This window comes from Plodia interpunctella, chromosome 5 (genome assembly GCF_027563975.2).
Source record: "Plodia interpunctella isolate USDA-ARS_2022_Savannah chromosome 5, ilPloInte3.2, whole genome shotgun sequence".
In the NCBI taxonomy this organism is placed as follows: domain Eukaryota; kingdom Metazoa; phylum Arthropoda; class Insecta; order Lepidoptera; family Pyralidae; genus Plodia; species Plodia interpunctella.
Window position 1 is genome coordinate 6,239,662 of NC_071298.1, and position 13,630 is coordinate 6,253,291.

The 13,630-nt window shown below is 35.8% G+C and overlaps 2 protein-coding genes across 3 annotated transcripts; both read left to right on the plus strand.

Annotated features, from left to right (window-relative positions):
- The first annotated feature begins 245 nt into the window (after window positions 1-245).
- Tmem43 (Transmembrane protein 43) lies at window positions 246-3,666 on the plus strand. 2 transcript variants are annotated; one of them, XM_053745883.1, is made up of 8 exons: window positions 246-437; window positions 715-819; window positions 929-1,155; window positions 1,578-1,771; window positions 1,960-2,135; window positions 2,256-2,484; window positions 2,686-2,791; window positions 2,958-3,666. In XM_053745883.1, the coding sequence occupies exons 2-8, from the start codon at window positions 715-717 to the stop codon at window positions 3,094-3,096; spliced, it is 1,176 nt and encodes a 391-aa protein (XP_053601858.1). In that variant the 5' UTR covers window positions 246-437; the 3' UTR covers window positions 3,097-3,666. The 2 variants fall into 2 exon arrangements, with proteins under 2 accessions (XP_053601858.1, XP_053601857.1); XM_053745882.1 differs by having other exon boundaries at window positions 247-615.
- A 1,446-nt stretch (window positions 3,667-5,112) lies between these two features.
- SiaT (Sialyltransferase) lies at window positions 5,113-13,134 on the plus strand. Its single transcript, XM_053745879.1, has 5 exons — window positions 5,113-6,031; window positions 11,245-11,342; window positions 11,417-11,562; window positions 11,732-11,862; window positions 12,089-13,134. Exons 1-5 carry the CDS (start codon window positions 5,254-5,256, stop codon window positions 12,328-12,330), a joined length of 1,395 nt encoding a protein of 464 aa, XP_053601854.1. The 5' UTR covers window positions 5,113-5,253; the 3' UTR covers window positions 12,331-13,134.
- The last annotated feature ends 496 nt before the right edge of the window (window positions 13,135-13,630 follow it).

Consider the following 13,630-nt stretch of genomic DNA (forward strand, 5'->3'; position numbering starts at 1 on the left):
AATGTTATGTTGCATTCCTTTTCGTTTTCATAGTAAAAAAAGTTATAGTAACAATTCATTGTAGTACGAAAGCTAGTTACCTATTGGTTTTGGGCTAATATTTTTTAATTTTAATTAAAAAAAAATTACACACCCAATGTTTACAAAGAAAGAGGTGGTGACACAGATAGGTATTAAACTTTGACAGTCTAGATAACTAGATTCATAACATTGCTAATGCAATTAATGTCAATGTCAATTATGTGAAATGTGTGTCAGTGACAGTGATAGAAGACAATATAAAAAAATCATAATTTATTCGGTTCGTTGTTCGGTTTCATCATAATCATAAATAATAATACACTATTATACTATACAGTGGAAAAATAATATTTTAATTTAAAATATGTCTTTCTATACCAAATAAAGAATGCTTGCGATTTATCAAAATAATAAACGTAAGTTGAGGTTCTATTCTCCCAAATCTTTGGGCGACTTAGATCATCGGATAAGTAGGTACTAGAAAAGTGGTTCTAACTTATAACAACGAATAACAAATACTACAATCGTTCCTACATTTTTAATCTAACCATTCGAAGTCCAATATCCTTTAAGAATCTCATATGAACTACAAAGGTAAGTGACATACAATAATACAGCAACAACATGTACACAATAACATTATAAAATAAGTTTTTGTTCATGTAATAAATTAAATTCTATTTGTTTTCGTAGATGGATTGGAGCGCAGTTAGGAACCATTTCAAACAAACATCATTGACAACTGCCCTGAGTCTTGTGCTATTCTCTGGAGTTACTTACTTTCTATTGTGGGCTGAGGTAAGCTTAAATCTAAAATAGACTAAATTTAAATGAATCCTTTTCATTTCCTACTCTATCTTGTGTGGGCCACAAGTATTATTAATTAAATACATTTATTGGCTTCCAGAGTCAGACCATCCAAAGCAATCTAATATTGGATGAGCTGGTATCAGCTGCAGAGAGCATCGATGTCCACAATGGTGATGTAGCTGCACGTTATGAGGGCCGTATAGTTCACATACTGGGTCCACTGCGAATTCTTGAGCCTATATCTGAGCCTGACTATAACATACAGGTGCAGGCAGTCAAGTTACGGAAGAGGGTTCAAATGTATCAATGGATTGAAGAGGCACAGTAAGTATTTTAGAGTAGGTTTAACAAGTTTTTAACTGTTTTTAAATATAGTGATTTTAATTAAAACATCTGAGAAGTACTAGATATTTATTTAGGAAGTTAGCATATGAATACTGCAAATTTTTATAATTTATCATTATTATGCGAGTATATAGATTGTTTGAGTGGTTTGCCAGATCCTTCCACTGATGCTAAGCGTCAGACCCCAGGGTCTGTTATTTTTTTCCACTTTACATGATCTTTGGCATCAGTAGTCAGACCATTGAGTATTAGGTATCTGATAGATAGTTAATTTCGTTTTGCTCAGAAGTTTTATTTTAATTTATAAGATGACATGGATCAAATGAAAAATATAATAAATATAAATCTAAAATAATAATCCTGAGGCTTGTATTTAATTTATCAATACTATTATTTTATAGAGATCAAGAGAATTTCCTGAGTGAACCTGCAGATGAATCACACAAGACATATTGGTACCACAAAGATTGGAGGGATTACATTGTGGACTCATCCTTGTTTTATATAAGGCCCGGCCATCACAACCCTACTTCAATGCCTATCTTCAGTGAGACTCATATAGCAGATAATGTGAAGATTGGATTTCTTTATTTAGGTAGGTACATTTAGACTTTTTTATCATTACCAAGCGACATGTGGCTGTTATTATCAACAACTACTAATTATGAAAAATAGCATAGGTTCCAGTTAAGGCAGTTCTGAAAAATATTTGAATGTTAAACATTCAATAACTAATTTTTGATGGTTTTTTCGTATAATTCGAAATATAATTTTTCTTTTCAGGTATAGATGTGAAGCGCAAAGTGAATGATTACTATGAAATATGGTCTGATTCAAGACCAGAGCGGAGTGATATCAAATTACATTCCGGATTTTATTATCATGGCGAAAGTGCTCTAGAACATGATATTGGCGACTTGCGTATACATTTCTCGTATGCCGGACGCGAGGACGACATTGTGAGTAAATGACATTATAATAAATGTCCTTTTCTTTTCTCATTTACTAGAGATAGAGATATTCAAAGAACTCCACCTAGGAATACCTTAATGAAGCTAAATACTGTAAACAATTTTCAGTACACTGCTGTAGGATTAGTAGAAGGTGGCACTTTACAAGCATACACTTCCCCGGCCTTCCCCGGCGCGGACCCGCTGGCGCTGCTCCGCAAGGGCTCCTACAGCCTCCGGCAGCTGCACGACCTAGAGCGCCGCGACGCCAACCTCCACACTTGGAAATACCGGATGCTGGGCTTTGTTCAAGTATTTGCTTCAGCCATGACTCTCCATCCGGATTGGATCACATTGTGTGAGCATATCATTTTGATAATTTTATTAAAACTAACCTGAGAAATAAACATTACTTTGACTGCAGTCGACTTTTTTGTCGATGGTCGACGGTCGTACATGAGTGACCCGTATTTTCGCCAACAGAATCCGAAAAGATATGTAAACACCTCATCTTCTATCAGCCTTATATCAAAAGCAATTAGGAAATTTTTTGTTTCAGTTCTCCAGTGTTCATGGATATCCAGCAGCTTGAGACGATGCACAAGATTGTGGGTCAACTTTATTCTCTCTTTTTCGTATACACTCTTCATCATATCAATACCTTGGTAAGAATGTTGATTATACTCAGTATGTACTATTCATTGTTAAAATTTTATAAAATACATTGCACCAAAGTGTTATTTGCAAGTCATTATGAAATTAATTTATTTTCACTTCAAGCAAGTTCTTAATGTGCATTAGTAACTATTTCAATATTTTTTGTTTACATAGGTTGATACACAAGCCCACGTTCGGTGCACTGGTGTTGGGCGGGGCCCTTCTTCCAATCTTGCATTATTCTACATTCCTCACTCGTCGGGAAGTGACGCCTGAGCCTCCGCCATACAATCGCTGGATGGACAATCGCTGAAGAGAAGAAGAGAGGTCTAGAACCTTCCTTGCGTCCCTTGTTCCTATCCTGTCCTGTTGGTACAAAATCGTCAAACGTCCATAGTACAAGTGTACGATTCAAACAATGATAAGAGATGGGCTAGTAATTTATCGCGGTGAGAATATTTTTGACTGATTTATATTTCAATTAGTTGTAATCTTAATTGAATATGTGTTTATTTTCAAGTGCTTTTATACAATCAAATTCCCAGATTTGCCATCCAAATTTTAATGCAAAGTATGTGTTTTTATTCAGAAGCTTAATATAAATAAATATTAATTTTGCCATTGTAGTAGTCATTAATTTTGGAATATTTATTTTATCTTTTTATTCTAGTCAGATTAACTTATTTGTAGTAAATAATTTGCTATATTTGTAACTATCATATCTTAGTTTAAGTATGGTTTAAAACTGTTTTTATAATTATTTTTATCTCGAATAATGTGATAAAATATAGATAGTCAAGCAGACCAAACCTTTTATATATCCTTTTTTAGAATTGAAACCGGTTGTGACTAAACTTCCTGCAATAAAAAATAGCTATACAAAGACTTCTTATTTTTGCTCCCATGGTTTAAATGAGGCTGGGAACCAAGTAAGTATAGTATAATACATATTTCATTTGGTTATATTTAAATGTATTACTATGTTCTCGGTTTTGATCGGGGTTGCGACGCTAGGATTAGCGTAAAAAGAACCTTACAATTTTGAAGATTTGGCCATGATTTTACAATTGGCAGGATATGGAGTTGATCCTATTCTAGGGAGGAATCACACGCCACAAAACACAAAACTTATACTAATGATCTTAGTTATATTTATTTTAAATCTGTAAAAAGTATATATATTTATCTTTATTAAAACCGACGGTAACATTAATTGATCCAATAAAAAATTGGTCCAATTGATATTATTCAATGGCACTATGACAATATGCTTACAAACAGATGTATCCAATTTAATGCTGCATTAGTTAATTCTTCTGCGTGATACTGTAAATTTGGTCAATAGCACATTATATTCATGACTGCGGATACAGCTACTATCTGGCGGCACGGGAGTGCCCTCGCTAGTCGAGCAAAAAAAGAGGCACGGCCGTATCATCCTTTTCTCGAAGCAATTCAGGCCAATTTCGAACCCCAATAACTTCTTTGTGGATAAAACAGGAAGCCTGCAATTTCAGTAACTAAGCAGGTATTGTATAAACAGTGTAAATTTCTAATTTCATTCAATTTGAACCAATAGTTTAAGAATTGTAACTTGTTAAAGTTTCTTGATTTTGTCACTCACTCACTGACTGACTGATCATCAAAAGTCCAAGGCACTTCTAGCAGACATAGAAGCTTCAAATTTAGAATACAATAAGTGTTTTAGTAGTGTCTAAATCAAGGGAAAACCTAAATATTCTGGAATTTCGGTCCAGTTTTCTAGATACACCAACTGCATTAATAACATGTCTTCCGATGAGCCGCTTGGAAAAATTACATATTAGTTTTGGAGACCAGAGTCAATCGCGTGGGGCGCCACAGACTAAACCATCTAATATAATATGTATTACATGTAAGATACATTATGTTTTCATGCAATGGCCAAGTCGATCTATTTATTTAAAACCTAAAAGATTTTTAATATTGATGTGATAATAACTTGCGTAGTTACTTAAGACAGAATGTCCTTTAAGTAGGGACTAAATAAGTTAATCCACATGGATCTCACAACTTTTTTACGGTAGAAAAACTGAGCTGCGAGACTTGGGGTTTTTACAGCATGTTTTTGATGGCATTTATTATTCGCGCTCGGAGCAAGAGTTCAACATAAATATTTTTTATAATGCTAGGTATATCAGTATATTTGTAGAAATAAGGTAAAAATATTGTAGTATTGTTAACTTAGTTCCTTTATTTTGTTATTCACATTCACTAAATCAGGACAATGCGGCACACGCATGCGCGTTGGATGCAACATCAGTCAGCTGATTCAGTCTCCACCCTCAGCTTTGCGGAAGCTTTGTATTATAGTAAAATGGTTGTGATATTATTACTTTCATATACATAAAATATGCATAACATTTAAAACCAATCGTGCTGATATGATAGTGTGAAGTACCTAAATAAAAAGTGGCAAGTTTGTGTAAAAATGAAGGCAGCAGCTATGTCAGTGTGGGTTTTCATTAACCTTATCTGTTTTGGCATGTGTGGATACTTATATTTGATATGGTCGCAGTATTGGATGTACATAACAAAACAAAAACTATATAATAAGGCCCCAGGAAGCCCGCAGAAAGCGAGCCCAATGTTGAATTTTCAGGACAAATACGGAGAACAGTATAAAGTTTCTACAAATTATTCTAGTTTGAGATTAGAGCCAAATAGAAAGAATCGGAGATCGGCCATAGCTGGGTTCTGGAGCAGCCAGCAGGTGACTCAGTCGTCGATAAAGCTGGCCGGAGCCGTCATTAGACCGTCCAATAACGTGGTGAGGAAAAGCAAAGGTAGCCCTCGATTTCCGAACATACACACACCTATCTTAGAGTTCGACAGCGACAGGTATATTTGCGACGAATTGGACTCTTCGGAATGCGAAGCACAGACAAGAGAGTTCAAGGAGTTGCTGCTCAAAGAATTCCACAGGGTTTTGATGGGAGATAGCAAAGTATTCAAGTCTGGTTTGGAATCGCATAACTCGTATAATGTTAAGTATAAAGGTGACCATAGAAAGGAAGTGACTAAACAAGAAGTGTTGTGTGGTTTGAAGAGAGTGCAGGTGCGGACGGTGACTCAAGATGATGAACCTTTCCACCGTCTAGGATTCAAAATACCTAAGTCTCCCTTGCAACAGTCTCGGGCTTTTAACACTTGCGCAGTTGTGACCAGCGCAGGAGCACTTTTGGGCTCACGTTTAGGGGAATTCATAGGTGATTATTTTTTTGTATTTTCCAATATGTTACGTGGTGAACAAGGAGGACATTATACCTGTCCTGCGTGAGCTTTTAGCAGTCGTACATTTTTCACTTTGATGCATGTTACCTACTTACACTTAGTCTGTGTAAGTGTGTATGAATCATATTGCATGTATGAGTTGGCGTTGTATTTGGTGAATGTTGACTTTGACTAACGTAGGTACTTACTTACACTCGTTCTACTGCGAGCTACCTACTCTATTGTGTTTACAGTTACCGTCCTCAATGTGCTTTACTAAGCTTTGCGTTAGGCATTTTGTGTTTCATGTCATAGGCCAATAACCGATAATGAGAACATAAATTTTACGTGAAAGAATTATTAATATAATAATTATCACAGAGATTCAAAATTATTTTGGTGGAAATTGCAATTCCCTCTTCATTGACAAGGCTTCATGCGTAGGTACTGCATCATTTGATCTTCATCATCATCATCATATGTTCGAAGCTTTGCCTATGCCACTACATCAAAATAACAAAGTTTGACAATAATTTAGCAGGTAAAACGGTTTGATACAATGTAGGTACCTAAATCATGATAGAGGTGATCGACCGTTAATAATTATTGTGCAGTTATCGCATCGGATCTCTGCTTTGTACTCATATTGTCATGCAGAGGCGGTTGGTTTCGGCGAACGGTCCAAATTGTAGAGAATAAAGGTGAATGTTTAGGTACAATCACGGGCAGGCAGGGTTTTCACGTGTATCATACAATCGCTGACGCGTTGAAGGAAACTTGTCACTTTTTGCGGAAGCAGTTTGCAATTTTCTTACAACTTTATGCGCGTGATGTGAATTTTATTAATTTCATGCGTCCTGCTCACGGAAGTGGTATCTGATAAGAGCCTACCTAAAAATATATTGTTATTAGTTTAATACCAATAGGGAATCATACTTGTCTTATTTGCTTCATCACAATTTAATAAACAAACATATTTCCAATTCGGTTTGCCCATAGTACATTTAGCTAAATGATCTGTGGCCTTAACTGCCACTGTGAAGACAGTAGCTTACATTTAAACAAAATTTCTATAGGTACCTGTTTATACCCATAGACTCTATAAGGGAGTATTTAAAATGTTTTACTTTCTCCTTGTATAGGCATGTTTAAGGCGTTAAGGCCAAAGTAAAACACTTAAATTGAGTAATCGGCATTTTTTTTCCTGGACCGGAGTACACACCCATACGTCTAAAGCAAAAACTATCAAATGATTCACTTTCCTTATAAACTTCCATATAGAACGTATTAGTCACAAATTGACCACAGCGTACGTTATTATGGGTTTCAAACAAATAGGTACTATTGCTTTATCCTACTAAATGAATTTACAAATGAAATTACAAAGACTTTCGTTTAGGTTAATTAATAGTTTGACGTACGTTGAAAATACGTTTCGACTATAATTGAAAAGCAAGTACTTAAGTCAAAAAATAACAAGCATGTACTGTATGTACCTAAGTAAAAAAAACTTCTCTGGGCAAATAAGTATACATAAAAATTAGTCCAAGTCGCCTAAAGTTTACGATGAAAATTAGCACTCTCTACACACACAACATATTTGTGTCATTGGTGGTCATTTAACATGAGGTGTAGAGCTGCAGTTAGAGCATTTGTAGTCGATGTACAAAATACCGTAAGTGCAGAACGTTGTCCTTTTGGACTTGATGATAGTATAAGTACTTGTATCCTTCTCGCACCATCGTTTTTTTTATTAAACAGAGTAAAATAAAAATATTCTGAATGTTTTCCAGAAAATTGATTTTCTCCATGTCTGCATATGGAGTATAGAATTGAGGATGGTAATGTTCTTGTATATATGTTTGTCCGCACACTTGTATTTTATAATATAAATGAGCCAACATTTATATGCCTGATGAGGGCTCCCTAGACATCAAGACTGAAGATCGAAAGCTTAATATGCCCTTTCTTTATTCGTCTTCGGAGATGGACCTCCTCCATCTTCCTTCATGACTCCTTGTCTCTGCCTTCCTCATCCAGTTATGGCTGGCAGCTTACTGACATTATCCACCCATCTTTGCTTGACGAATTTGAGATTCTTCTCATAGGCGATGGACTAGCAGTCTGTCCCAATTGAATAGAAATAAATTGATTCATCGGAACTATTCCACCAATAAGCCCACAATACGTGGCCTTTAGTTTCGCAACTCTTGGCTCTGTCTACCCCGTAAGGGATAAAGGTGCGATACTTTTTAATTTTTTGTGTGTTAAAGTTAAATAGAGAAACTATATTTTCCTTAGATTTGTTTCGTGAGAGCACAAGGTCGAGCGTGTGGCGGTCGCATCTGTCAGAGTTTTCGTTTGCGATCAAGTGCAGGATCATTGGCACAAAGTCATCAACCTGCGCGAAGGGCCCTGAATAATTCATGTGCGGTGGCTATTGTGCACTTGTGACCGAAACCACGTTGTTTTGCGGCGTGGCTGGAGTAGCACGATTTTAATATAATAACCTCATGGATAAAATAGTCACTTTTTATTGTTATTAATGAACAACATAGCCTAGTTTTTACTAATACATGACATATATAGGTAAATTTATGTGGGTACTAACCCACCAACATTGTGGAATCTTTTTGCCCGTGGTACAGTTCAGAAGTCCGGTGCACCAGACCACGGAAAAATACACATACAACTTTTTGCCTATAACATTTTAAATCTATTTCAACGATCCTATTTACAATGTTACTAAGGCAGGGTAATAATAAGCCGATCAGCGTGTTGCAATAGGTATGTACCTACTACCATCGACGGACAACAATGGCCCATCGATCTTCTAGTCAGAGCCTGGTCTTAATAGTTACATGCATTATTTAATTTGATACTGTTAACAACATTATATTCCTCTCTTTCATTTAAAATTGCGCAGGCAGGAATCTCCTTACATACATATTATATTATAAAACAAAGTCCTCTGTCGCGTGTCAATCTGTCTGTTCACGTTAAACTCAATAACTACCACTATATAGCAAGGTTTAGGTGTATAATTTATTAATTTATTACATTTTTATTCTCGAAGCCGGGACAGGCTGTTAGTTTAGTAAGTACTTATAGTAAGTAGAGAATGTAAGTTCTCATCTATACTTTTTAAAAAGCACCATCTAAGTACATTTTTCTTATCATTTGGATCCAGCGTCTCCTTCTTTGTAGGAAATGATGAATCTAAAGAAAAGTGACGTTGGATTGGATAAAACAATATGTTTATCAACAAAGTTATATCATGGAAACTTATAATAATAAACAATAAACATTGTGTTTATTGTGCGTTTATTGTTTATAAAAACCTAAGTTGGGTTTAACTGGAAATATTAAAAACTTATAACTTCAGTACGAAAGACAGAACCAAAGCACCTAAAATTGTTCAATCTTTGGTGCAGTATGATAAGGAGTGTATGCAGTATGCTTTGCTGTTTGTTTATATGTTATTCACAGACCACTCAACCAAGGCATTGTGGTCTGTGATGTTGTTAATTAAACAAGATAGGGAACTTAGACAACATAAATAATAAGCCTGGCTAAGTACATGTCTTACATAAGATTTCTCTGGTTATTTTTAAATCCAGCTTCGATCATCACTCAAATAAATTAGTGTCAATGAAAAAAAGTAAACGTTTTCCTGATGACACTCATCTAGAATGCAATTACTGCATCCTATAGATAATTGTCGCCACGTCGTTTGTCACCATTGTTCCACTTTCTTACATGGCATTTCATGGGTAAGGTGAAACAGATATATGAAATTCACCTAGCTAGGTTGGCCGATAAGTATGACATCAATAGAGGCGAAGAACGTATAAGACCAAGTCAATTAGAAACATGCAGTGCTTCAGATATTACGGTTGATAAGAGTGTTTAGGTGCGGATGGTTGTCTATCGGATTATTACTGTCATCTATCGCGGATATTAAAAAGGTCAAACAGACGCATTACAGACGTGAGAAAAAAATTGCTTAATTGTTTACGTAAATATTATTTACGTAAAATTACTGTATTAAATGAGAGGGGTATTCAAAATATGTTAAGAAAGTTTAGTCAAAAAAATATTGATTGATTTTATTATTATTTGAATGAAGAACTCCGAAGTTCTTTGTCAAGTAGACAGGGAAAATCAGGTGATTAATCTTGTAATGTGCCCTATATGGCTAGCGGCTGCTACTAGTTGAACTACTGTACTGTAATTCTCTTCCCAGTAGGTAGTTAACCAGCTAGATAGGTAAGACCAGTGTAATAACTAAAATTGTAACTTAGCTAAGTATATGCTATCAGTGCTCCAAGATGTACAGGCCTACGTTCTCTTTGGATCCAACCTCATGACACACGATTCATTGGGTATTAAAATGACAAGTCTGTATTGAGGCTAAACGTACGGCCCACGCTGATGGACGGTGTTGAACAAATATATAACAAACCATCATTAGTCATTGCCTGGCGCAGACTCGTGGCTGATAAGCAAATGAGTTCGGAACGAGACCTATTAGGACAAGAAAAATTCAAGGAGATGATAATAAAAATAATAAATAAATTAGACGAATTTACTGTGAATGTGATATTTTTTATAACTTACCTGGAGGACTTCCACTCTGACTAACTGAAATAGGAGAGACACCAACTTTTGGCAGGACATTATTATTAATAATATGTTAGAAAGTCGGAAGAACAATTATATAATAGACACTAAAATGATTTTGACTAAAGTGATGATGAAGGTAAAAACTTTATTTCTATATTGTGTTTTATGAAACATTTTTCTTGTGTAAATTAACGTGATGTGTTTAAAAGATTTCTCTCATTTCCGACGGCAAATGTTATTTCAAAATCACTGAAGTAGAGCGGAAACAGTTTTCAAGGTCGTGTCTGTGTGCTGAACTTTGTCTACCTGCGCTGCGACGCGAGAGATCCAAAGCCTGCAGAAAGTATTATTTTTTTGCCAGGCCTTGTTCGAATTATTTACAATTATCTATCAAGTTAACAGTTTTTTATGGTTAGTCACGATTTTACAATTTGTGGTTTTATTGTAAGAGACCTTAATTAAATTATTAGATATTTGTGGTGACAGATATTATTGTGGTATCTGATTGTAATTGGTATGAATGTGAAGTATCTTAAAAATGAAATGGGTATAAATCTTAAGTTATTTGTTTATTTTTTTGTAGATTCTCATGATATGGTGGTACGATTTAACAATGCGCCGACATTAAACTATACAGAAGACGTTGGATCTAAAACAACATTCAGGATTCTAAATTCTCAGGTAAATAGATAGTAAGTAATTTTTTATCAGCAAGTAAATCGATGATGGAAATGAAAACTCAAAACTTTCTCCAGGTTGTGACCAAACCAGAATTTAAATTTCTGGAAGACCAAATTTATAAAGATATATCGATGTTAATATGGGATCCTGCCAATTTCTCCTCATCATTAGAAGACTGGTACCGTCAACCTGATTTTCCACTTTTTCCAGTTTATAAAAGGTATGCTGGTATTTTATTTCTTTGAAACTAGAAAATAAATATAGGTAATTAGTTCATCCAAGGCAAATAAACTTAGGAACTGGATTTATTTTTAAAAAACCTAGTAAATGTTTAGATAGCGTAACGCATAATTCCTTTTTTTCCGATCAGTGTGTAAACTGTATTCCAGACTTCTTGAAGAGAGACCGGGCGCAGACGTCCACCTGCTTCGACCGCAAGTGCTGTGGGAGCTGTGGGCAGTTCTTCAAGATGCTTCCTCCTACCGACTCCGTAGAAATCCTCCGTCTTCAGGGTTTATAGGTAGCTTTTCATTATTTATACTTTTCAAATTAATAAAAAAAAATAACTTACAAAGTTATATTCTTAATAATAAATTATATAATTTAGAGTACAGTTTTTACTTTATTTTTCATTGTTGCATTAAACGAGCGACAGACGCGTATCTAGTTGTCAAAAGTTTTTGAACAACTATTTTGTAACTATCTGCCTTCCGTCTACATTTTCCTAAATGCCAGTTCGACTGCAGGTATATGGCTGTCCCTGCAACGTTGCAAGCGGGTTCGTGTGTTTGAGTACGTGCCGTCGGTCCGTGCCACCCGCCGCTGCCACTACCACGTGGCGCGCGACGACACGGCCTGCACGCTGGGCGCGTGGCACCCCCTCGCGCAGGAGAAGGCTCTCGCCGAACGCATCAGGGATAACTCCGACATAGACGTTTTCCAGAGAGGCTATATTGACATTCCCGGTCTCAGTAACGTTGATTGCTAATTCCTACCTACTTAGTAACTAACTAAACACGGTACCTATAAAAACTTAAAGATAAGTCCTCATGACTCACTGAGAGCTAACCGATGGTGAATCATTCTCTTTTAGCCAGCTGACGTTGTATATTCAATCTACCTATGTTTAAAACCTAACGCTCAAATTTTACAAAGACAATTTTAAATAAATACATTGTTCAACTATTCTTATAATTTAAAAAATTATGAAAGTTAAAGTGTTTCAAGCCTAAAAACGAGACTAATAACGGGATAGATATTGAAATATGTAGTAGAATTCTAGTTTATGTACAAGCTGATGTCTTCCTATTATTAGATTTAGGGAAGGTGAAAAAAACGGTGAAAATAGACCTAAATTGTGTCGTACAATAACTAGCATAGATGTAATTATAAGCACATTACAAATAATTAAAATGTTTCATTTCGGGACACACACAGCGTTTATGTTATCGTGCCGGAACAAACATTTATTTGTCACTTTATGTGATTCAGGTAAGGCCATGTCGGCCATGAGATGCCCTTGTGCCTTATATTTTTAGCGTTTTGCTACTGATGGTCAGCGTCTGCTGTTTGAATACAGATGGGTGTGCGCGGACGGATCGATTAGCGATTCTGCGCGGGCGCACGGAATCAGCCCATCCGAGATGTATCTATGTGTGATGTGCTCCCATGCTTCCGTCTTCGCGTTTCTCACATCATCTACATACTATACGCCGTGCTCCACATAATAAGATCACATACTATTTATTGGGCACAATTAACATTCACTGTACGGATAGTATTTCTGATGGTCGAGTGTGATCAGGCCATTTTTTATCACGAAAAGATAGCTTACTACGTGTAGTTTCCAGTATCGTATCTTTATAAAAAGCTCTATAGTCAGCGGTTCTCGCTAGTGGCAGAAAATATCTAGTGTATTTTCAACCAACCTTTCACTCCTACTTGACTCGTTGCAGCCCTCTTGCGTATGTCATTAATATCCATACAATTTTTAATGAAAATCGGTTTATCCCTGATAACGCAATTGACAAACAAGACTCATCGTCATCATGTTGAAATAACTAATGTACACGATAAAGGTGAAGAATTGTCGTTCAAATCTAGATCTCTAGTCAATAACACTGGAGTTCTTCAAGGAATAATATTAGGGCCACTTTTACTTTGGTTTTTGGTGTAGCCTTCACCAGTATAGGTACCTAAATGCGAATCCGAATGTAAAACCAGAATCACACAAAACCTCCTAAATACCTCCACGATGTAGGTATTTAAGAGGTTTTGTGTGATTCTGG

Coding starts and splice junctions, on each gene's coding strand:
- Tmem43 (XM_053745883.1), top strand. CDS start 715: ATGGATTGGAGCGCAGTTAGGAACCATTTCAAACAAACATCATTGACA. Junction 1,772..1,959: donor GATTGGATTTCTTTATTTAG/GTAGGTACATTT, acceptor TTTTCTTTTCAG/GTATAGATGTGAAGCGCAAA. Junction 2,485..2,685: donor TCCGGATTGGATCACATTGT/GTGAGCATATCA, acceptor TTTTTGTTTCAG/TTCTCCAGTGTTCATGGATA.
- SiaT (XM_053745879.1), top strand. CDS start 5,254: ATGAAGGCAGCAGCTATGTCAGTGTGGGTTTTCATTAACCTTATCTGT. Junction 11,343..11,416: donor TCAGGATTCTAAATTCTCAG/GTAAATAGATAG, acceptor AACTTTCTCCAG/GTTGTGACCAAACCAGAATT. Junction 11,863..12,088: donor TCCGTCTTCAGGGTTTATAG/GTAGCTTTTCAT, acceptor GTTCGACTGCAG/GTATATGGCTGTCCCTGCAA.